General features: G+C 46.7%; 1 protein-coding gene across 2 annotated transcripts in view; it reads right to left on the bottom strand.

The window, feature by feature from the left end:
• heatr1 (HEAT repeat containing 1) overlaps positions 1-22,230 on the bottom strand; it is a 49,138-nt gene that overhangs the window by 12,781 nt on the left and 14,127 nt on the right. Inside the window, exons 8-30 of one of the 2 annotated variants that reach the window (XM_083994363.1) lie at positions 19,306-19,433; positions 18,063-18,168; positions 17,870-17,971; positions 17,574-17,691; positions 16,830-16,937; positions 16,117-16,215; positions 15,407-15,495; positions 13,947-14,164; positions 12,807-12,934; positions 11,871-12,249; positions 10,176-10,327; positions 9,280-9,645; positions 7,569-7,958; positions 6,884-7,015; positions 6,688-6,788; positions 5,434-5,589; positions 4,958-5,079; positions 4,208-4,329; positions 3,906-4,034; positions 2,723-2,947; positions 1,731-1,860; positions 462-652; positions 327-373 (exon numbers count right to left, since the gene is read on the bottom strand). In XM_083994363.1, the coding sequence (XP_083850489.1) occupies positions 327-373; positions 462-652; positions 1,731-1,860; positions 2,723-2,947; positions 3,906-4,034; positions 4,208-4,329; positions 4,958-5,079; positions 5,434-5,589; positions 6,688-6,788; positions 6,884-7,015; positions 7,569-7,958; positions 9,280-9,645; positions 10,176-10,327; positions 11,871-12,249; positions 12,807-12,934; positions 13,947-14,164; positions 15,407-15,495; positions 16,117-16,215; positions 16,830-16,937; positions 17,574-17,691; positions 17,870-17,971; positions 18,063-18,168; positions 19,306-19,433 (3,738 nt within the window). The remainder of the gene's footprint in view (positions 1-326; positions 374-461; positions 653-1,730; positions 1,861-2,722; positions 2,948-3,905; positions 4,035-4,207; positions 4,330-4,957; positions 5,080-5,433; positions 5,590-6,687; positions 6,789-6,883; positions 7,016-7,568; positions 7,959-9,279; positions 9,646-10,175; positions 10,328-11,870; positions 12,250-12,806; positions 12,935-13,946; positions 14,165-15,406; positions 15,496-16,116; positions 16,216-16,829; positions 16,938-17,573; positions 17,692-17,869; positions 17,972-18,062; positions 18,169-19,305; positions 19,434-22,230) is intronic. The other variant, XM_083994364.1, reaches the window with a different exon arrangement.

Genomic DNA, 22,230 nt, shown 5'->3' with positions numbered 1-22,230 from the left:
GTTAAAAACAAGAGTTAAAAACAGTTGTCTTGAGCGAGCAGTTACAGATTAAAAGATTTTTTTTAAAGTTTTGAGGCCCTTTTTTTTATGGCCTTAGAAATGTATATTTATTAATGTGAACGGAATGTGTCTTTGGTTTTTTACTTCATTGTTGCTCTTTTTAAAGGTTGCCCTTTACCATCAGGCAGAGGGACTGGCGATGAAAACCAGCTTTTCTATCTAACTCGGTGCATTTACATTTGTTTTTTACAATGTTTTATTAATGTTCATTGTCCCTTGTCAATAAATGAAACTGAAACTAGTAGTGACTCAGCAGAACCTCTCACCTCTGCTGCAGAGACTCGTCCTGACTGTCGTCGTCGCCGTCGGCAACCTGCAGGACATGACATCATCACACAGGCTGTTAGTGTGTCTGTGTGTGTGTGTTGTGTGTCTGTGTGTGTGTTGTGCGTGTGCGTCACCTTCTGGATGAAGGCCGTGGAGCCGAGCAGCTGAGCGATGAACGACACCGACAGGAACTTGAAGTGTCGCAGCTCTTTGCTGCTGTGCGCCTCCAGGCTGAAGATGAGCTCCTCCACCTCCTCCTCCTGCTCCTCCTGCTGCTGCTGCTGCTCCTTCTTCCTCCTGACTCCTCGGCTCGGCTTCGCTGGAGCTGCAGAGGACGGAGCGCTTTATTCTGAAGGTCTCAGCACCTTTACTTCCTGTTCTCTGAGACTTAAACTGGAACTCAACAGGTTGGTTTTGTAAAATTATAAAAACTTATTGATCAGATTGTGACTTTAGAAGGATGTTGTTCTACAGATGTTCTGACAGATGTTGTTCTAATACAGAAAATCTGAAAATCTCCCCCCCCCCCAATAAGGAATGAAGGAGGCTCCAACATGTTTGAGCGTTACACTGATTTGTATCATCAGAACAGACAGGACACGTCTGTTCTGATGATACAGGTCATTGGTCCAAATCCATCCTCACTTTCCAAACCTGTCTTTCCAAAACTGTCCCCACTTTTCCCATTTTTCCCTGTTAAAAGGGTTTTCCATGGAGTTTTTCCTCAGTGGATGTTGTTATGATGGGATGTAAAAGCCCTTTGAGACAAACTGTTTGTAAAAACGGGCTATACAAATAAAACTGCCTTGCCCTTTTCAAAACTTTCCAAACCTGTTCCCATTTTCCTTAACTTCCCAAACCCGTCCTTGCTTTCAATACTTTCCTAGCCTCGCATCACCAGGCTCTTCAGAGTGGAGAAGAGCCTGGTGTCTGTTAACGGATCCGAAAATCACAGAATTAACCAAAGTAAAAGTGTTCACCAACATAAAACTTATAAAATAGACATTAATTTGTAATACAATAAAAGCAAAATGTTAACTAAACGGCTCGGGGATTTTCTTGTAAATTATATTCCCTAAATTAAAAAGTTTCACTGCATTTTATTAGCTCCGTGCTTTTATTTTGACGGAAAGGCCTGTCTCTCTCACCCTGAACTAATACTTTCCAAATCCATCCTAACTTTCCCGCGTAGCATTAAATGCGCACCGCTACGGCGTCGCTTTGTGGTTGTGAGCGCGCATGACGCTCTGAATGGGTTTGTGCACATAAAAGACGCCACATCTGAACGTCCTTATCGCAGTGAAGGACACAAACAGAGACCGAGAAATATAAAACATGTAAACTATCAGAACTCAGTCTGTTCTGACAGATGTTGTTGCTGTGCCAGATGTTGTGTTTCTCACCGTCGTCCTTGTCGTCCGGCAGCTGCAGCAGGAAGTTGAGGATGTTGATGAGGGAGGTGATCTGCTCCGACACCTCGAACTGACAACACAGAGAAACCCAGAAGTCCATGTCGCTGTCCAGAGCCGCGTCCTGCACACACAAGTCAGAGTTTAAGATTTATTCAGCAGCAATATACTATATGTTTACTCTCTTTTCAAAAGCCTGGACTGAATAAAAGAGGCAAAGATAAAAGAGCCTAGAAACAACAGGCTTCTGAAACCTTTCTGACAAAATGAGATATAGACGGAGGTAAAACTGCTACATTTTAACATTTATCTGCACACAAACACTGTAGGAGCCTAGAAATGAACATACTCCATTATAAAGTGAACTTAAACCCTTTTCAAAACCTGGACTCTATGTATGTTAAAAAAAAAAAATTCAAAGGAAAAATCGATTTTTGAAAGAAAAAACAAAAATCTAAAAAAATTAAAAAAAGTTAAAAAAAAAAAAAATTCTAAGGAAAAATTGATTTTTGAAAGAAAGAAAAAATCTAAAGAAAAAAGAAAATTCAAAAAAAAATTCTAAGGAAAAATCGATTTTTGAAAGAAAAAACAAAAAATCTAAAAAAAAAAAACGAAAATTCAAAAAAAAATTCTAAGGAAAAAATCGATTTTTGAAAGAAAGAAAAAAAGAAAAAAAAGAAAATTAAAAAATAAATTAAAAGGAAAACTCGATTTTTGAAAGAAAAAACAATAAATCTAAAAAAAAAAAGAAAATTCAAAAAAAATAATTCAAAGGAAAAATCGATTTTTGAAAGAAAACAAATCTAAAAAAAAGATTAAAAAAAAAAAATCTAAAAAAATAAAAGAAAATTCTAAAAATATTAAAAAAACTAAAATCGATTTTTGAAAAAAAAAAAATCAATTTAAAAATCGTCAAAAAAAATATTGCGATACTTCTGTGAATGTATTTTTTCTCCCGCCGCTACACCTTCTCGCCGGCGTCTCACCTTCTCGGCCGTGGAGCTCTGGGGCCGCGCGGCGTGCAGCTTGAAGAGCAGCAGCATCAGGACCCACAGGAAGTGGGCGGGGCCGAGCGTCGACACCAGCTGCACCAGGACGGGCTGCCGGCGGTGGGCGGGAACATGAGGCAGCGCGTCGGCAAACACGTGCACGATCCTGACAACCACGGCGTGCACGTGAGACGGGGACTGACCGTCAGACAGCTGGTGAGCCTGAGGAGGAGGAGGAGGAGGAGGAGGAGGAGGAGGAGGAGGAGAGAAGAGGAGGAGGAGGAGGAGGAGGAGAGAAGAGGAGGAGGAGGAGGAGGAGAGAAGAGGAGGAGGAGGAGGAGGAGGAGGAGGAGGAGAGAAGAGGAGGAGGAGGAGGAGGAGGAGGAGGAGGAGGAGGAGGAGGAGGAGGAGGAGGAGGAGAGAAGAGGAGGAGGAGGAGGAGGAGGAGAGAAGAGGAGGAGGAGGAGGAGGAGGAGAGAAGAGGAGGAGGAGGAGGAGGAGGAGAGAAGAGGAGGAGGAGGAGGAGGAGGAGGAGGAGGAGCAGAGCTTCATCACCACAAACCAGCTGCTGTACCTGAGGCTGTATTCTAAACCTCATACTATACTGCTAGTACGTACTGATTTGGCCAAAATGCAGTATGTAGGATGCGAAAAGTTCCCGGATGTCGTACTGATTCAGAAAATATCTCTGCTCTTCTGTCCAATACACACAGGAAGCTTCACTTTACATTCACACTAACTAATGCTACTGATACAGCTGTTAGATTTCATCACTGAGACCAACATTTATCTCCTAGAAATACTTTAACCAGCCGGTGGTAAACCTCTAAAAACCTGCGGGTAAGTTAATTAGTGATGGTTTTCTCCCCCGGGATGAGGACGGAGGTTGGCCGGCCGAGCAGCTCTGCAGACCGGCTGCTGCCTCTGTGATGTCCCGGTCGCTTTCTCACATGAAAACATATTAAAACTTAATAAAGTGACATAATAACAGCGCTAGAGCAGGAAATAAAACAGCTTTTAGCCTGTTTTAGCTTCTGAATCCCACATTCAGTCAGTAGTATACAGTATATGCTAACGCAGTATGCAGTAGGCAGTACGGTAGTGTGTGGTTTCGAAAACAGCCTGTTTGTGTGTGTGTGTGTGTGTGTGTGTGTGCGTCGCCATGACAACGGACCGGTACCTTGATGAGCGCCGGTATGACCATGTGCAGCGTCTTGTCGATGACTCTGAAGCTGTAGGCGTCGTCCATACGCAGGATGTTGGCGCCCATGAAGGTGAAGATCGGCATGATGTTGTGGAGAACTTTCTCCTGTTAGGAGGAGGAGGAGGAGGAGGAGGAGAGGAGGAGGAGGAGGAGAGGAGGAGGAGAGGAGAGAGGAGGAGGAGGAGGAGGAGGGAGAGGAGAAGACACAGGTCAGGGACTGAGGTGAGGCCACGCCCCCTTCTTCATCATCCTCATCACCATCACCATCAGTAACTCACGGGGAAGATGGCGGCCACGGCTCCCAGCAGCAGCAGCGCCTGGTGGTGAGTCTGAGGCATCTCAGAGACCCGGACACACTGGACCACCAGCTCCACGCTGAACCGCTCCTCGTCTAGCACATCTGAGGTCAGAGGTCAGAGGTTAGAGGTCAGGGGTCAGAGGGCAGAGGGCAGAGGGGTCAGGAGGACAACTCCATACTCCTATAAAATACGTTTTTTTCCCCCAAATTCTGTTTTTTCCATTTTAATTTAGGGGAATTTTTTTTTTTTTTCTTACCTTTTACTCTTATTTTACTAACAAAAAGAGTGTGTTTTTAATGTTAATGACTAAAATAAACACAAATTAAAAAGAAATGACTTTATTTTCTTTATTGAGGTAACAAACAAATAACACTTTTCCTCCGTACCTTTAGAACAAATACTGCATGATGCAACACAACACTGCTCTATAAGGACTTCAAGTACCAACTAAATATTAATGCTGATGAGCTTTAAACCGTTTCCTGTAAAATAAATACAGGATATTATTTATTATTAGTTATTAAATACAGTTTCCATGTTTTTCACATGGCGTTTGGACAACAGGTCATCAGCTTATGACACATCGCTAACACTAATTTACAATCAACCGCACTGCGAAGGCGCTCAGCATGCTGGGATACCTGACGTGGTGCTACAAACTGAATTATGACGTGTTTTTATATATATTCAGTGACCGACCGACCATCCATCCCTCAGGCGGTGAGCTACCTGTTTCCGTGGCGACGGTCTTGTCCGGTGAGATCCTGGTGCAGACGTTGAGGAGGCAGCTGAGCAGCAGCTGGCGGCTGTACTCCACGTTGGTCTGAGCCTCTGCTGCTGGCTCAAGACTCCTGACACACATATTTCCAAAAAAACTTGTCTTATTTCTAGTCAAAACTAATCTCTTTCCACTTAAAATAAGACTCATCACCTAAAAATTAACTTGTTTTTAGATTGAAATAAGTAGAAAAATCTGCCAGTGAAAGTAAGTTTTTTGTGCTTGTAATAAGAAAGAAAAACTTGCTCCACTATCAGATTTTTCTACTTATTTAAAGTGGAAAATCTGCTTGAAAGAAGTAAAAAGTGTCTAAAAACAAGCTGCTTTTTATGTGATGAGTCTTATTTTATAAGTAGAATGAGATTTGTTTTGACTAGAAATGAGACAAATCTTCTTGGTGAGATGTAGAGTTTTTGCGGTGTCCTACCTGGCGAGCAGAGAGAAGAGCGCGGGCACCAGCAGCGTGGCTCTCCTCAGCTTCTTCTTGTGCTGCAGCAGCTCCAGGATCAGCGTCGCTCGGTGCCAGCGGACAGCGCCACCGTCTGGACACGGCACGGCCACGCCGCTCGACTCCGCCGCTCTCCTGCAGCGGGGGGGGGGGGGGGGTAAGGTACATTTATCATTTCATTTCATTTTTTACATTGTTCTAGTCAAGGTCATTTCACAACGTTTCCCAATGAACAAACCAAAACACAACACTTCACTATTCCCTGGTTGGAAACGAGCAGTTCACTCACTCAATACAGAATTATTCTGAATAATCTGACAATAAAGTTAACACAAAGTTTAAATCTGACATTTTTGCATTAAAAAAAGAGTTTGTGAATCATTAATTATTTTTGTAGCATTTTCTTAATATATTAGTGCAGGTCATGAGATCGTCACATTGAACCAACTACAGAGAAGCACATCTGTTTTAAAGTTGTTCGTGCAAACTGGTGTAGGAAATATAATTTTTCCCATGTTCATTATAACTTTTGCACCACTTGCTCTGGCTTATTTTCAGATCTTGCATGAACAACCTTGATAATGCATATATGCCCCCCACCTTTTCTCTTTACCTCTTCCTATCTTGGTTTGTCTCAACATGTTTCTTTTTTATACCGCTGCTCTAAGACATCTGACTGCTCTCTGTGGGTGAGTAAAGGTCTACTGACCATGAGCTCGTAGGTTAGATTCCTCCCTTGGTCGTACCTTTGCATGTAGATCACTACTTGCACTATTTGTCAATTGCTAATTGTTTGCTAATTCAGCGATGGTGTTCAGCTGCTTTCAGCATTCACACGTATTTCCTCCAGGAAATACAATTTCTAGTTTTTGCAGATTTTCTGGTAATATTCTATTTTTTGCTGTATACATTACAACCAACATCTTTGGATTCCAGTATTCCTGATTCAATAAACCATCTGTTTTATTTCAAAGGAAATAAATTCAAAACTTCATTCCAACATTCTTCTGTATATCAGTCCATCTTCTCACTGCTGAACCAACGGAGCTCAAAGTAACTGCAGTCTGAATCCGGGGTCATGAAATGTGGGATTTCTACTTGTTCACCTGTGTTTAGTGTTATATGTTGTATTTGTCCTTGTGATGGGCCTTTGTTATATTTGATTACAGTTCCATCATGTTATTATTATAATAATAAGAATTATTATAATATGTTAATTATCTAGTGTGTCACCTCTGACTGCGGCTGCGGCGGCTCTGCTGCACCGTCACCGTCACCGTCGACCGCTCAGGAGGAGACAGCTCATTGGCCACCAGCTGGCCGTCAACTGAGATCTGTAGAGGAGGAGGAGGAAATGCTGAAATACACTGATCACATCTCATATCGATAACGGTATCGATTATTGATTATTGATTATTGATTATCTGACCGCTTTGAAGACGCTGCTGATGGTGTTGGAGAGCTGAGGACTCCTGCTCTCCTCCAGGAGGTCGAACAGGACGGAGAGGAGGCGCTGCTGCACCGAGACGTCGTCAAGGGCCGAGAAGAAAGACTTGGTGATCTGAGGGGGGGGGGATAAATATGTTGGTTGTTGTGTTTTTGGTTATGAACCTGGTTCAAACTGGTCTAATCAGGATAAAACTGGTCTAAACCGGTCTGAACTGGTCTAATCAGGATAAAACTGGTCTGAACCGGTCTGAACTGGTCTGAACTGGTCTAATCAGGATAAAACTAGTCTAAACCGGTCTAAACCAGACTGAACTGGTCTGAATTGGTCTAATCAGGTCTAAACTGGTTTGAACTGGTCTAATCAGGTCTAAACTGGTCTGACCTGGTCTGAACTGGTCTAAACCGGTCTGAACTGGTCTAATCAGGATAAAACTAGTCTAAACCAGTCTAATCAGGTCTAAACCGGTCTGAACTGGTCTAAACCGGTTTAAACTGGTCTAATCAGGATGAAACCGGTCTGAACTGGTTTAAACTGGTCTGAACCGGTCTAATCAGGTCTGACCTGGTCTACACTGGTCTAAACCGGTTTAAACTGGTCTAATCAGGTCTAAACTGGTCTAATAGGGATGAAACCGGTCTGAAGCGGTGTGTGATCTGGTGCTGACCTGCTCCAGCGCGGTGATCTGGCAGCTGGGCGTGTCGGTCTGTCCCGGTGGTGTCGTGGTCCTCATGGCCCTGATGAACAGGTCCAGCCCGGTCCGGTCCTGCAGCAGCAGCGGGGCCGAGGCGGCGCTGAACTTCCCCAGCAGCAGCTGCAGCAGCCGGGCCTCGGAGCGCAGCGGGGACGGGGCGTCGGGGGTCTGCTCCAGGAGCCGCTCCAGCGCCGGCAGCAGCGCGCCGAGCACCGACGGCCCGTTCACCTCGCTCAGTGATGTCATCAGGTGGGCGGCGGCGTACGACGGACAGGACGGCGCCCGCACGGCGTGAAGCAGAGACAACATGGCCGACTGGACACGCTTCTTCTTCACGGACTCGTCATGGAGGACGCCCAGAGCCTGCACACACACACACACACACACACACACACATTAGATCATGGCGCTGCTGTGCATGATGGCTACACTGCAAAAATTCAAAATCTTACCAAGAATATTTGTCTCATTTCTAGTCAAAACTAATCTCATTCTACTTAAAATAAGACTCATCACATTAAAAGCAGCTTGTTTTTAGACACTTTTTACTTCTTTCAAGCAGATTTTCACTTGAAATAAGTAGAAAAATCTGATAGTGGAGCAAGTTTTTCTTTCTTATTACAAACGCAAAAAACTTGCTTTCACTGGCAGATTTTTCTACTTATTTCAAGTGAAAATTAGTTTGAAACAAATGAAAATTATCTTAAAACAAGTTAATTTTTAGGTGATGAGTCTTATTTTAAGTGGAAAGAGATTAGTTTTGACTAGAAATGAGACATTTTGACAAGAAATAAGACAAATATTCTTGGGATGATTTTGAGTTTTTGCAGTGTATAGAACGAATCTCCTTGTTGTTTACAACTACTTCCGGGTAGAAAACCAGCATGAGAACAATAGTGACGGACGAGAGTTTCACTATATTTATCTCATTTTTCATGTCACTATTTCACCGTTTAGACTAATCTGATGTTTGTAAAGTTTATAAAACCAATGATTGGACAAACATTAGTATTTCTGTGTGCATGTTTTTGTAATTAGTCATGGTTATCATAGATTAGCCGGGCTAACGGTTAGCTACCTGTTTAACTTTAATAACTCAGTGACTCAATAAACGCTCCATGAAAAAATATTTTCTCCAGCGGATATCTGAGTTCCAACATGACTGAGCTAACTGGAGTAGTTTCATGTCGTGTCCCACAACGGGAGGGTTTTAACAGCTGACGTCCTGTTGTTAGCTTAGCTGCTGCTGTTAGCTTAGCTGCTGCTGTTAGCTTAGCTACCGTTAGCTTAGCTACCGTTAGCTTAGCTACCGTTAGCTTAGCTACCGCCATTAGCTTAGCTACTGTTAGCTTAGCCACCGTTAGCTTAGCTACCGTTAGCTGTCCCTGTCAGCTGAGCCACTGATGCTTTCTAGACACTGTGATTCCCCCAAACTGAATAAATACAACACATAGCAACACAAAACACACACACAGAAATAGTAATGTTTCTTCAATCATTTCAGATTTGTCTAAACGGTGATAGGGCCTGAAACATATGATATATAGCTAAACTCTCGTTCGTTACTATTGATCTCATTCACATTACAGCTGGTTTTCTACCAGGAAGTAGAATGTAAACAACAAGGAGATTCGGTCTATATTATAATATATAATAATATCGCGGTCGTCTGTCGTCTCCTCACCGTGCTCAGGTAGGCGGCGTCCGCTACGAGCTCCTCCTTCGTCTTCAGCAGCTTCTCTGTGATTGGCTGGAAGGGGGAGGAGCTGACTCCTGATAGGCTCTCCAGAGCAGCGAGCGCGGCGCGGCGGACCTCGCGCACCGGCGAGCTGAGGCAGCACAGGAGGGAGGGGACCACCGGCGACTCGGCGGCCGCCAGCTGCTGCAGCGTGGCGGCTGATTGGACGCTCAGCAGAGCTCCGCCCATGTACAGGGCCTGAGTCTGCAGGACGGCGCCCACCTTCACGTCCAGCTGGTCGCCGTGGTTACTGCCGTACACCCACAGCACGCTCAGGAAGCGGAAGAGCGTCGCCGGCTCGGGGAGGTGAACCTGAAGGAGAAGCAGATGGAGGTTCAGGTTCAGCTTCAGCAAACCTGCATACAGAGTTATTTAAAATACTGAGAGTAGGGCTGTTCGATTAATCGATTTAAAATTGTAATCGCGATTATTTGGAATTGTAAAAATCTATTTTTTTGAAATCGTAAAAATCTATTTTTTACTCTAACTAGGGTAATTACGGTTAGCCCCCCTTTCATGAATCTGGGCTGCGCTGAATTATCTTATGACTGCCGCCTCCTTCCTCCATCACGCTCTCCCACTGCTCTCCTCTCCCCACACACTGGAAACAAGCATGTCGGCATTTTGCTGAGACCAGTGAGGATTTCGTTGCCAAAAAGACCAACGGCCCTTTTCCACTACACTCATTTAACAAAAAAATCGTAATCGTAATCGGAAATCGATTTTTCAGAGAAGAAAATCAAGATTTTTTTGGGGGGCAAAATCGAACAGCCCTAACTGAGAGGTTTGAGGACAGAGTCAGTGGTGGTCTGATAGACAATATCAGAAGTGCAGCTCCTCACCTGGACCAGCAGCTTCATCAGATCTCTGAAGCTGCTCGCCGTCGGCCCGCCGCTGCTGGCTCCGCCCATCACCACCCTGAAGAGACGGCAGAGTAACCCTAGGTAACAGCAGCTGTTGGTGTCCATCTTCTCCGAGTTCCACCACGGCTCGGCTGCAAGGAGGAGGAGAGGAGGAGGAGAAGATGAGGAGGAGAGGAGGAGAGGAGGAGAACCTGAGGGCGGTTTCACACCTAATAGTCCGGACCTTTTTATTTTTGTTACATAGTTTCCTTATAGTCCAGTAAAGTTGATTTCCTACGTCATGACGTCATTACCCGCAAGGGCTGCGCCTGCTTATAACTGTCAGTGATTGGCTTGTGGATGAGCGTGTGTCTGACGTTAGCGCATAGGCTCTGAAAAAAAATAAAAAATAAATAATGTGTAAAAAATAAATTAAAAAGTGCTGGAAAGCAGTGCACGCTGTGGTTTGTAATCACGGTGCAGAAGAGTGAGTTTGGAGCTGATGAAAGGAGAGAAAAAAGAGGGTTGAGGATCGCGCGTGTGTGTGTGAGAGAAATCAAAGCTCTGACTTGCTGGAGCAGATGTTGTTTGGTGTCACCCGCTGATAAATATCCGTCTTTTTCAGACTTTGTTCGATGGAAAAAATATATATTCAGGTCAATGTATAAAAAAATAGGCCATATAAAAAAAATGCATGTATCATTTGGGGATTTATATTAAAGTCCCACTCCCGCGACCCTTTTCGGTCATGTTAAAACCAGCTCATTAGCAATGCACATTAGCAATGCACCTCTGGAGGGTGGGCGGAGACTGTGCTGCTCTGCACCCGCCCAGCCACCTCCTCGCACCCCACCCCCCCGCTTGCTGACAGCTGGACATTGTACAATTACAGATTCAGCGCGTTTAGCGTAAAACTCCACACTGGGATTCGATCCCAGACTGGAACATAGTCCTTGCTCACGGTGCAAGCTGCTCTACCAGGTGAGCTACACCTGTTATACCATGACAACTACACCGAGCTGTGAAGCCTTTCACCTCTGAGCCGGATGCAGAGCGGGACGGGAGCTTGTAGCACTAGTGCCCTCCCCTGGAGCTGTGACACGTCAGCTCCAGTCTCCCTGAAACTGCCAGTTTGCGTCTGCCGTTGGTTCACAGCAGTTTGAAGGCAGAAAAACTCAGAAATGCAATTTTGCACTTCCTTTTCTGCTGATATGTGCTCTAACACAAGAAAAATGCCACAGGAACATGTGAAAAGCACGAAAAACACGATTTTCACGGGAGGGGGTCTTTAAACACTCTACGGTTTAATTCTGTGTAAACGTTTACAAGTGTAGCCTACACCGACAAACCCCTCCCTCTGACCACATCTGGATATAATATCTGATCTCCTCTCCCCAAGTGTTGCTGCCGGTTGCCGCGGCTCCTCTTTCCTTTTTTTCTGTTATTTACCTTTTTTCAAGACGGGCAAATCTGACGTGACTTCCTGTATTTGGTCTGATAGTTCGAAATATCCCCAAAAAAAAAGCTTTCACACTACGCAGCAGCGGAGCTTGGTCCAGGATAGTCCGGACCGAGACCAAAGACCGTGGTCCAGGAGCTTTCACACCGTCACTTTGATCTGAACTACCTGGAAAGTCTTTAGTCCGGACCAAAGGAGGTGTGAAAGCTCCTGAGAGATAGGAGGAGGCTCCTCACCTTTGAAGGAGGCGTCGTGGCAGCGGAGGGAGGAGGTGAAGAGGCGCAGCAGAGCGAGGAGCACCAGGTTGAACTCTGCTCCTCCTCCTGCTCCTCCTGGCCGCTCCTCGCTCCTGCTCAGGTAGAGAGCCAGAGCCTCGGAGAAGGAGGAGGAGGAGGAGGAGGAGGAGGAGTCAGGACCAGCAGCTTCCTGAGCGTCCAGCAGGGGGCGCTCCAGCACGGTGAAGACCCGCTGTGCCGTGAGGAGGTGCTGCGTCTCACTCAGCTCCTCCAGGACCAGGAGCAGGACCTGGGCCAGGACCAGGGAGGAGGCGCGGCCCCGCGGGGAGGAGGAGGAGGAGGAGGAGAGGAGCTCCACCTGCTGGGACAGCTGCTCCAACTGGGGAGGAGGAGACACAAAGGTCAGTGAGGAGGAGGAGGAGGAGGAGTTAGAGGAGGAGGAGGAGGAAGAAAGAGGAGGAGGAGGAGTTAGAGGAAGAGGAGGAGGAAGAAAGAGGAGGAGTTAGAGGAGGAGGAAGAAAGAGGAGGAGTTAGAGGAGGAGGAGGAGTTAGAGGAAGAGGAGTTAGAGGAGGAGGAGGAGGAGGAGGAGGAGGAGGAAGAAAGAGGAGGAGGAGGAAGAGGAGGAGGAGTTAGAGGAGGAGGAGGAAGAAAGAGGAGGAGGAGGAAGAGGAGGAGGAGGAGGAAGAAAGAGGAGGAGGAGGAGGAGTTAGAGGAGGAGGAGGAAGAAAGAGGAGGAGGAGGAAGAGGAGGAGGAGGAGGAGGAAGAAAGAGGAGGAGGAGGAGGAGGAGTTAGAGGAGGAGGAGGAAGAAAGAGGAGGAGGAGGAAGAGGAGGAGGAGTTAGAGGAGGAGGAGGAGGAAGAAAGAGGAGGAGGAGGAGTTAGAGGAGGAGGAGTTAGAGGATTTAGAGGAGGAGCAGGAGGAGGAGTAGACTGACTGCGTCCCGTTGGGAGAAGTTCTCCATGTTCTTCAGGTTGCTGCTCAGTTTGTTGACCAGTCGTTGGAGGATCAGAGCTGTGAAGCCTTCGTCGTCTCCGCTGCTCCTCTTCATCACGTCCTCCAGCTCTGTGATGACATCACACACACACGTTTCACTCGTTTCCGTGACAACAAAGAACCTCTTTCACAATAGCCGCGTTTCCATCACAGATTTTCGCAAAATAAAAGCGAAATTTCCGAAACTTCGAAAAAGTGCAATGGGCTCTATGCACAGCTCCACCACTTCCTGGATTTAAGGCAGGTCCTTCATTTCCTGTCTTACATTATTGGACACACTGATTAATCCAGGTGTGTCTGACCACTGTGACTACACAGACACACCTGGATTAATCAGTGTGTCCAATAATGTAAGACAGGAAATGAAGGACCTGCCTTAAATCCAGGAAGTGGTGGAGCTGTGCATAGAGCCCATAGTTATTTGCAGGTGTTTCCATTGAAAGGTATTCTGCGAATGAGCCGTAGTGCGTCTTGCATTCCTATGGTGACGGCACAGCGATCTCAGCTGCTACAGCTGTTGCTGTTATTGTTTTTAACAAAGACGAAAAGCTTGATTGCTGAAAGGCAAAGCCCGCGTGGCGCCGGCAGCCGTACTGGTTTATGTGACTAAAGGGGACGATGTCGGCGCAGGAGGGAGCGGAGCGTGGAGCCAATCTCCTTCAACCATGCACGGAAAAGAGGAATGATAGGAAAGGTTTCTCTAATTTATTAAGAAACAATGCCCAGGTCAGCAGCATGACAACACACATGTGGTTCATTCGTCCTCAAGTTACATAAACCAACACAGCGTGGACACACACAACTCCAGTGACGCCGGTGACGTGTAGAAAAGTGAAAAAAGTGTTTCCATTACACTTTTGCGATACACGTTTGTATCGATACGTCTGAAAAACCACCTCATGAGAGCATAAAAACTTTGTAGTGATATTTGAGAGTTTTTTCAAAATGTAGGTGTTTCCATCACCAGTTTTTAATTTCCATATTTAGGTTTTGTGCATTTCAAGGGGAAATGGAAACGCACCTAGTGAAACCCGTCCGCTGGCTTCTTTTATTGTGGCGGGGCCAGACAGGAAGTCGTTACCTTGGTTCCAGTTGAAGGTGAGCGGGTGCTGGGCGATGACGGTCGTCCGGGCGACGCAGACGGCGAGGTCGAGCTGGGCGGAGTCGGGCCGCGGCCCCGTCGCCGTGGGGAACAGGAAGGGGAGGAGCCTCCAGCCCGTCCTCTGCAGCCACTCGGCGTCGCCTTTTCCCAGCCGCACGTCGGACAGTAAACGCACCGCCTCCTTCAGCACCGGCAGCCTGACGGGAACACAACCACAACTAGAGCTCAGAGGAGGAGGAGGAGGAGGAGGGGGGGGGGGGGGGAGGAGGAGGAGGAGGAGGAGGAGGAGGAGGAGGAGGGGGAAGAGGAGGAGGAGGAGGAGGAGGAGGAGGAGGAGGAGGAGGAGGAGGAGATGAAGTGGAGGGAGGAAGAAGAGGAGGAAGAAGAAGAAGAAGAGGAGGAAGAGGAAGAAGATGAGGAGGAAGAAGAAGAGGAGGAGGAAGAAGAGGAGGAAGAAGAGGAGGAGGAGGAGGAAGAAGAGGAGGAGGAGGAGGAAGGAAGGAAGGAAGAGGAGGAAGAAGAGGAGGAGGAGGAGAAGGGAAGAGGAGGAGGAGGAGGAGGGAAGAGGAGGAGGAGGAGGAGGAGGAGGAGGAGGAAGGAAGGAAGGAAGAAGAGGAGGAAGAGGAAGAAGATGAGGAGGAAGAAGAAGAGGAGGAGGAAGAAGAGGAGGAAGAAGAGGAGGAAGAGGGGGGAGAAGAGGAGGAGGAGGAGGAGGAAGGAAGGAAGGAAGAAGAGGAGAAGGAGGAGGAGGAAGGAAGGAAGGAAGAAGAGGAGGAAGAGGAAGAGGAAGAGGAGGAGGAAGAAGAGGAGGAGGAGGAAGAGGAGGAGGAAAGAGGAGGAGGAGGAAGAAGAGGGAGGAAGAGGAGGAGGAGGAGGAAGAGGGAGGAAGAGGAGGAGGAGAAAGAAGGAAGAGGAAGAGGAGGAGGAGGAGGAGGAAGAGGGGGGAGAAGAAGAGGAGGAGGAAGAAGAGGAGGAGGAGAAAGAGGAGGAAGAAGAGGAGGAGAAAGAGGAGGAAGAAGAGGAGGACAAAGAGGAGGAAGAAGAGGAAGAAGAAGAGGAGGAAGAAGAGGAGGAGGAGAAAGAGGAGGAAGAAGAGGAGGGAGGAAGAGGAGGAGGAGGAAGAGAGAGGAAGAGGAGGAGGAGAGAGGAAGGAAGAAGAGGAGGAGGAGGTAGAAGATGAGGAGGAGAAAGAGGAGGAAGGAAGAAGAGGAGAAGGAGGAGGAGGAAGGAAGGAAGGAAGAAGAGGAGGAAGAAGAAGAAGAGGAGGAAGAAGATGAGGAGGAAGAAGAGGAGGAGGAGGAAGAGGAGGAGGAAAGAGGAGGAGGAGGAGGAGGAAGAGGGGGGAGAAGAAGAGGAGGAGGAAGAAGAGGAGGAAGAAGAAGACGTGAAGGTCTCCTAAGGTGTAACCATGGCGACCAGCCTGTGTGGCCTTCACTGACCAGCTCTGAGCGTCCGGCTCGTCCACTCGCTGCAGCAGCGACAGCAAACACGACGTCACGTCCTCCAGGTCGACCAGCTCCATCAGCTCCTGACACACAACACAACACAACACACCATGATGTCACCACTAGGGATGTCACTATTACTTGTTTTTACAATTAATCGCAGTATTAAACGCCACAATTAATTGATCACAAAGATTCCTAAATACCGTCACTTTCTGAAAAAGATGATGTCTGAACTGTATCGGCAGATGTGGCGCCAATGTAAAGGTAAACGCTCACTACAGATACTGGTCCATTTAGCTAACGTAACACTGAATTGGTAGGAATTTAAATGCTAGAGTGTCATTTGTACTGTAACTAAAAGAAAATTATTCAAATTAACTTCAACATTTGGTAAAGATAACAATTAATAACTTGAATATTTCAAACACTTCCGCTGAGGGATTAATAATAGGTCATATTTAAATAGATAGCTACTTAAAATATTTTAATAACTGATAAATAATTAGTAATGTAATTATATTTTAACTACTTTTGATTTTACACATTAATAGTGTTGTGAAATTAATCAATGCATAATAATCGTGATAATCGTAGTACCGTGATTATTTCTCTGACAATAATCGTACCAAGAACCCTCCACCCCCTGACTCCGCCCCCTCCACCCCCTGACTCCGCCCCCCTCCTCTCTCTCAGTCTCTCACCTCCAGCAGTGTGAGGGCGGCGGCCACCACCGGCGGCTCGTCGTCTCTCAGTCGCTCCGTGACGGCGTCTCTCAGGAAGTCCTGGTCCAGACTCTGCTGCTGGAGAAACCAGAGATATATAACATATAAGAAGACTAGATGACATCACCAATGCCACGGCGTAGCCACACGGCGGCCATCTTGGGAGGGTCAACTCTCTCCCTCAGAGCATTGAGCCTCTGCTGCATGTTCTGCTCTAAAGACCACAACTTGCTCAGTTTTTGTCCGATTTCCAAACAGTTTGATTTTTTATGAACGTTTATGCAGTTATGATGCAGCATATTTAGAATCACGGATCATTTTAATCATGTACTTTTGTTTATAAAAGTAACATTATAGTGACATTATGCAAATTTTCCACAGAGTTATGAATAGTTTTTTTAGTGAAGATGACTGGATCATCATCTACTGCACTGTAACTGCAGAGCAAGTTGCCCGTCTCAATATGGCCGACTGTGAGCTACGGCTGCGTGTCGTCCGATCCGCCCCCTTGGGAGACACGACCACAACAGAGGATGATGGACCTGGATGTGGTCATGTGGTCATTTGTGTTGTAAAGCGGTCCAGAGAACACCAAGGTCATGACCTTATTCTATAACGCAGCGTTGCAGTGACGTGTCATCAGTCTGGTAAAACTGGCTGCCACATTATTAATGAGGTGGGAGGAGCTTCACCTGTCCGCTGGAGGCCACGGCCCTCAGGTGCTCCACCGCCGAGACTCTGACTGAAGCTCGAGGATGTTTGAGACTGAGGAGGAGGGAGGTGTCGGAGTCGCCCACCATCTGCACAGAGAGAGAGAGAGAGACACACACATTAGGGACGGGAAGATTCACCGATACACATGGATGCACTCTTTGAAAAAAATCAAGATGCAGGAGGAGGAGGAAGAGGAAGAGGAGGAGGAGAAGGAGGAAGGAAGAGAAGGAGGAAGGAAGGAAGGAGGAGGAGGAGAAGGAGGAAGAAGAGAAGGAGGAAGGAAGAAACAGTAGGAAGAGGAGGAGGAGTAGGAGGAAGGAAGGAACAGTAGGAAGAGGAGGAGGAGGAGGAGAAGGAGAAGGAAGAGAAGGGGGAAGGAAGAGGAGGAAGAGGAGGAGGAGTAGGAAGAAAGGAAGAGGAGGAGGAGGAGGAGAAGGAGGAAGAAGAGAAGGAGGAAGGAAGGAACAGTAGGAAGAGGAGGAGGAAGGAAGAGGAGGAGGAGAAGGAGGGAGGAAGGAAGGAAGGAAGAGGTGGAAGAGAAGGAGGAAGGAAGGAACAGTAGGAAGAGGAGGAGGAGAAGGAGGGAGGAAGAGGAGGAGTGAGAAGAAGAGGAAGAGGAAGAGGAAGAGGAGGAGGAGGAGGAGGAGAAGGAGAAGGAGGAAGGAAGAGGAGGAGGAGAAGAAAGAGGAGAAGGAGGAAGAGGAGGTGTAACACTCTCCTACCTGGTGTTTCCCGCTGCTCGCCGACAGAGACAGGAAGTGGTGGAACAGCTGTTTCTGCTCGGTGCTGCCGACGTCGGTCACGTGACCGGCCAGGACGCCGTCCAGAGCGCCGCAGTATCTGGATCAAACAACAACCAACAACCGATCAACAACCGATCAACAACCGATCAACAACCGATCAACAACCGATCAACAACCGATCAACAACCGATCAACAACCGATCAACAACCGATCAACAACCAGACACACGCAGGTGGGAGGAGCTAAGAGGAGCTGACTGACGGCGGTGACTCACCGGGACTCGAACAGGCGGACCAGCGGGTGCACGCGGCGCTGCAGGGCGGAGCTTCTCTCGGCGCTGAGCTCCGTCTGGCTCAGGTACTCGTCCAATAGGAGGCTGCGACGCCACAGAGGTCAGAGGTCAGAGTGATGTCACACGTTGCCATGGTGACAGAGAGTGAGTGAGAGGGGGCGGGGCTTGTTCTTACCGGGCCACGGTCCGGTCCAGACCGTTGGTGAGAGGGACGGACTTCAGGATGGACTCCAACACGGCGAGCTGCGCCTCCTCCTGCGCCTCCTCCTCCTCCTCCTCACCTGAGACAGAGAAGAACCAATCAGCTTCCTACTTTTTATTTTTCATCTTCCGGATGATTTTTGATTTGCTACTAGTCCCACAAATTATATATCAATTCAATTCAATTCAATTCAATATCTTTATTGTCCACAATGTGGAAATTTGTCTTTGGCTTCACCACATAAAATACAATACAATAACACACAATAAATAGCATAGCAAAAGAATAAAAGAATAAAAGAGTAAAAAGGTGATATACATAGATCCAAAGTGTCCTGAAATGCATTCCTGAAAACGTCCGGTTTACGATTTTTTTGCGACGTAAACTGCGCAAAATTTTGCATTGAAGTCAATGGGACGGGCGGAAAAAAAAGAGCGAAAAAGACCAATCATTGGAGTTTAACAAACGTCTACTGCTCAGGCATACTTTCACCTAGAGACTCCATTTAAACTTTAAACAGTAGACACAAGTCTTGTGTATTGGCGTATTACTCCACGTTTTGATAGGTCATATAGTTTTTGATCAATCACTGATCAATGACCATGATCATTTTTGGAGAAATTATGAGATTATAATGGGTGTGTATTGCACGGAATGTTCGTGTCAGAGTGGGTGACATCATTGGTTAGAGTGGGAGAAGTTGTCTGAAAACGTCTGAAACTTTTCTCTTTCCACACTCCTCCCGACCACAATTTACACTCTACACACATGATTTTTTCCAAATTTGTAGACAAACTTGTTCTGTCTCTCACAATGTGCTCAAAATATCAGAGAGACTTACAGAATTTGAATTATCAGCCTCTGAGTGCGGCCACGTCTGTCTCTGCTCCTCATTGACTCCAATACAAATATTTTCTGAGAGAAGCAGAACGGCCTGATGTTTTAAAACTGCCATCGTCTCTAAAATATTTACTGTAGAAACACCAAAATCATATCAAATTTTCCAGGAAGTCCTTGTGGCGCGCACGGTCTGTGTTTATTCTGATAGGAGTTACCATTTTGTCACAGTAAGCCTAAATGTGAGACCAGTGCAGAGGCAGAAAATCGCTCTTTATCTCCACGTTTCTGTCTGTCTCTATGGCCTCTATCGCCATTGGCATTTTCTAGTTCTGGTTCTAGTTCTAGTTCTGGTCTCTGGTTCTGGTTGTGGTCTCACCTGGGCTGAAGACTCTGTGGACCAGGTGCGGCAGCAGGTAGCGCAGCAGAGCAGTGACATCGTGAGTGGCGGCCATCGTCTGCAGCGTGGGCCCCAGCGCCGGCATCGAACACAGTTTCTGGGCGGCTCTGCTCAGGAGGAGGAGGAGGAGACACGGTCGGTCAGCTGACTACACTTCCCATCAGCCACCTGGTCCGTCACCATGACGACCACAGGAAGCTGGGACCTTTTTTCTTTTCTGGAGTTTGGTTTCTTTTCTTTTTTTACAACTTTATTAAAGGGATAGTTCACCCAAAATTCATTCAAATTTCCCTCATTGTCTCCTCCTCCCCCTCATGTGGACTAAGGGCTGGGAGAAGTTTCAGAGTCCTCCGTGGCTTCTCTGAGTTACAGGGGGTCTCGGCGTAGCAGTGCATGTCCATATGACGGTTGCAAATGGATACCAACTGTCTTTGTAACAAAAAGACACACCAAAAAACATCCAAATACCTCCATGCTGCTCGTATGTAATGTGCAGGCCCGCACGGAATCTGCGGCCGCGGAGCTCCGACGAAAACTCCGCGGTATTTCCGCGGAATTTTGAAAACAGTAGTGTAGCAGTTTACTTGAACGCGGCTCGCCCCTCCCCCTTTGTCTGTGAATTTACATTTTCCCGCCCCTCGCCCCCGCCCCCTTCCGCTGTCAATATTGTGTCAGCAACAAAAGAAAACAACCGAAAACAACTAATCTACCGGTAAAAAATGTCGAAAAACCGATTCACAGCAGAAGAACTGAGGCGGCGTCACTTGTCGACACGGGTCACCGCGACTGACAGGGCCTATGAATTTAATAATGATTTTTATGCGGACGGGGGCGTACTCTTCTGTAAAGTTTGTCAACACTCCGTTGATTATCTGAGGAGACAAACCATCCTGGAGCATCTGAAGTCCCAAAGGCACAACAACAGGAAGAGGAGTGGATTGGGTAAGTACTTACCAGCTGGTTAACATATTAAATTAATTTAAATGTGTTGTCACCGTGTTTAGAAGACTCCGGTTGTCACTATGAGGGCGAGTATACTGGGTTAGCGAGCTATGTTGAACGTAAAAAGCCGGCTTAACTGTAACAGGAGGGTGGTTGTCTTTTAACCCGGCGGCTAGATCACCATCATCCTGTCCAGGTTATGATCAGAGTTTCATCCTAAACCGGCTGTAAAAGCGCCGCAGTTTCATTATTTAACTCATGTAGAGCTGCGGCACCTTTATTTTGAAAGTCCAGCGGAGCGGATCAGAGCCAGCGTTACGGAGGGAGAGAGGAGAGATCAGCTGATCCGCTGCTGTTACTTTCTCTCTGAGCGTCTCCTACAGATGTTCAGCTGAGGGAAGACGCTGCTGCTCAGCTGTTGAGCCGAGCAGCAGGAGCTCATATTTATATTTTACTTTGTGTAGTGTAGAGACAATGAAAGAAGTTGTGCGCTGGCAGCAGTCACATACACAGATCATAATAATAATCGATAATCGGTCAAGTTAATAATTTCACTTTGATGTGGCCAAGAATGAACTATTTTCAGTGTTTCGCCTGTTGTATGACAGTGCTGCTCAAATGCAAACATTTAATGTCCACTTTGTTTACACAGTTTAAAAGGTCTCTGTTGTCTTTGTACAGAGAGAATAGCCCATGAGATTTGTACTAATAAAAATAAATATTTTTATACGCACATCCAGCCTTGTTTTTCTAGGAAAACACACTTGCATAATTGCGTTCAAACATGATTTAAAAATGTCAGTTGCTGTTGCTCTTATTTTATTTTTGTTTAAATGGATAAAGCTTCATATTTAAAAGTAGCGCAATGTTGAGCTGTCATAAATTAAAAGCAGCCTCCTCTCTTATTTGCAGCTACAGTGTTGCTTCAGGCTGTGATCTTTTTTTTTTGTATGGCTCATACTCTCTCCATTACAACAAGCTGCTTTTATTTTAGGCTATTTGTTGTTGTTTTTTACTATGGACTAAAATTGGCATCTCTGCTAAATGCAGTACATATACATTCCATCAAATATGTATTGCTCCTTAATATGCATGGCCCCATCTAAATACAAAGTAAAAGTACAAGCTTATGTTTACTTTATCTTACATTCTGTGTAATAATAATACTATGTTTCAATTATTCTTTTTCTTTTCTTTGTCTTCTAGTACGATCTAGGACTCAAACCCTGGCTGCCTGCCTCTCCAAGACTCCATCAACTTCTGAGAGGAAGGAGTTCGTGCTGGATTTCACTAAGGCTCTGGTTGAAGCAGACATTCCCCTCGAGAAGGCTCCCAAGCTGGCTGCTTTTCTGAAGAAACACTGCAAGCAGGGCGGGTCCCTTCCAGCTCCATCCCACATCCGCTCCGACTACTTACCAGAGCTGTTCCCTCAGATGGTGGAGGACGTCAAGTGTGCGGTGGAAGGAAAGCCCATCTATGTTTTGTTAGATGAGACGACAGACGCCTGTGGCCGCTGTGTCCTGGCAGTTCTTCTGCAACCTGTTGGCAGGCCACCTCTGGCAGCAGATGTAGTGTTCCTCGACAGAGTTAACTTCAACACTGTGTCCCAGGCAGTCATTTCTTGCCTCAACAGCTACAACATCAACTTCAGTGATGTGTGGGCTTTTGTCACCGACTCGGCAAGCTACATGAAGAAAGCCTTCAACACCATGCTTCATGGCCTGTTCCCCAACTCTGTCCATGTGACGTGTCTGGCACATCTCCTCAACTTGGTGCTGCAGGTCTTCCCAGACACCTTTGAAGACCTCAACAGGGTGTGCGCACTGGTGAAGAGAGTGTTCTGCAAGGCACCTCAACGTCGGCAAGAGCTGCGGGCCTATATGCAGGCATTGGGCTTGGCTCCTGTTATGCCGGTGTTTGCTGTCATGACCAGATGGGGTTCCTGGATTGAAGCTGTCCAGT

Source organism: Trachurus trachurus, assembly GCF_905171665.1.
Source record: "Trachurus trachurus genome assembly, chromosome: 19".
Classification (NCBI taxonomy): Eukaryota; Metazoa; Chordata; class Actinopteri; order Carangiformes; family Carangidae; genus Trachurus; species Trachurus trachurus.
This window is presented reverse-complemented; position numbering and strand designations above follow the sequence as displayed.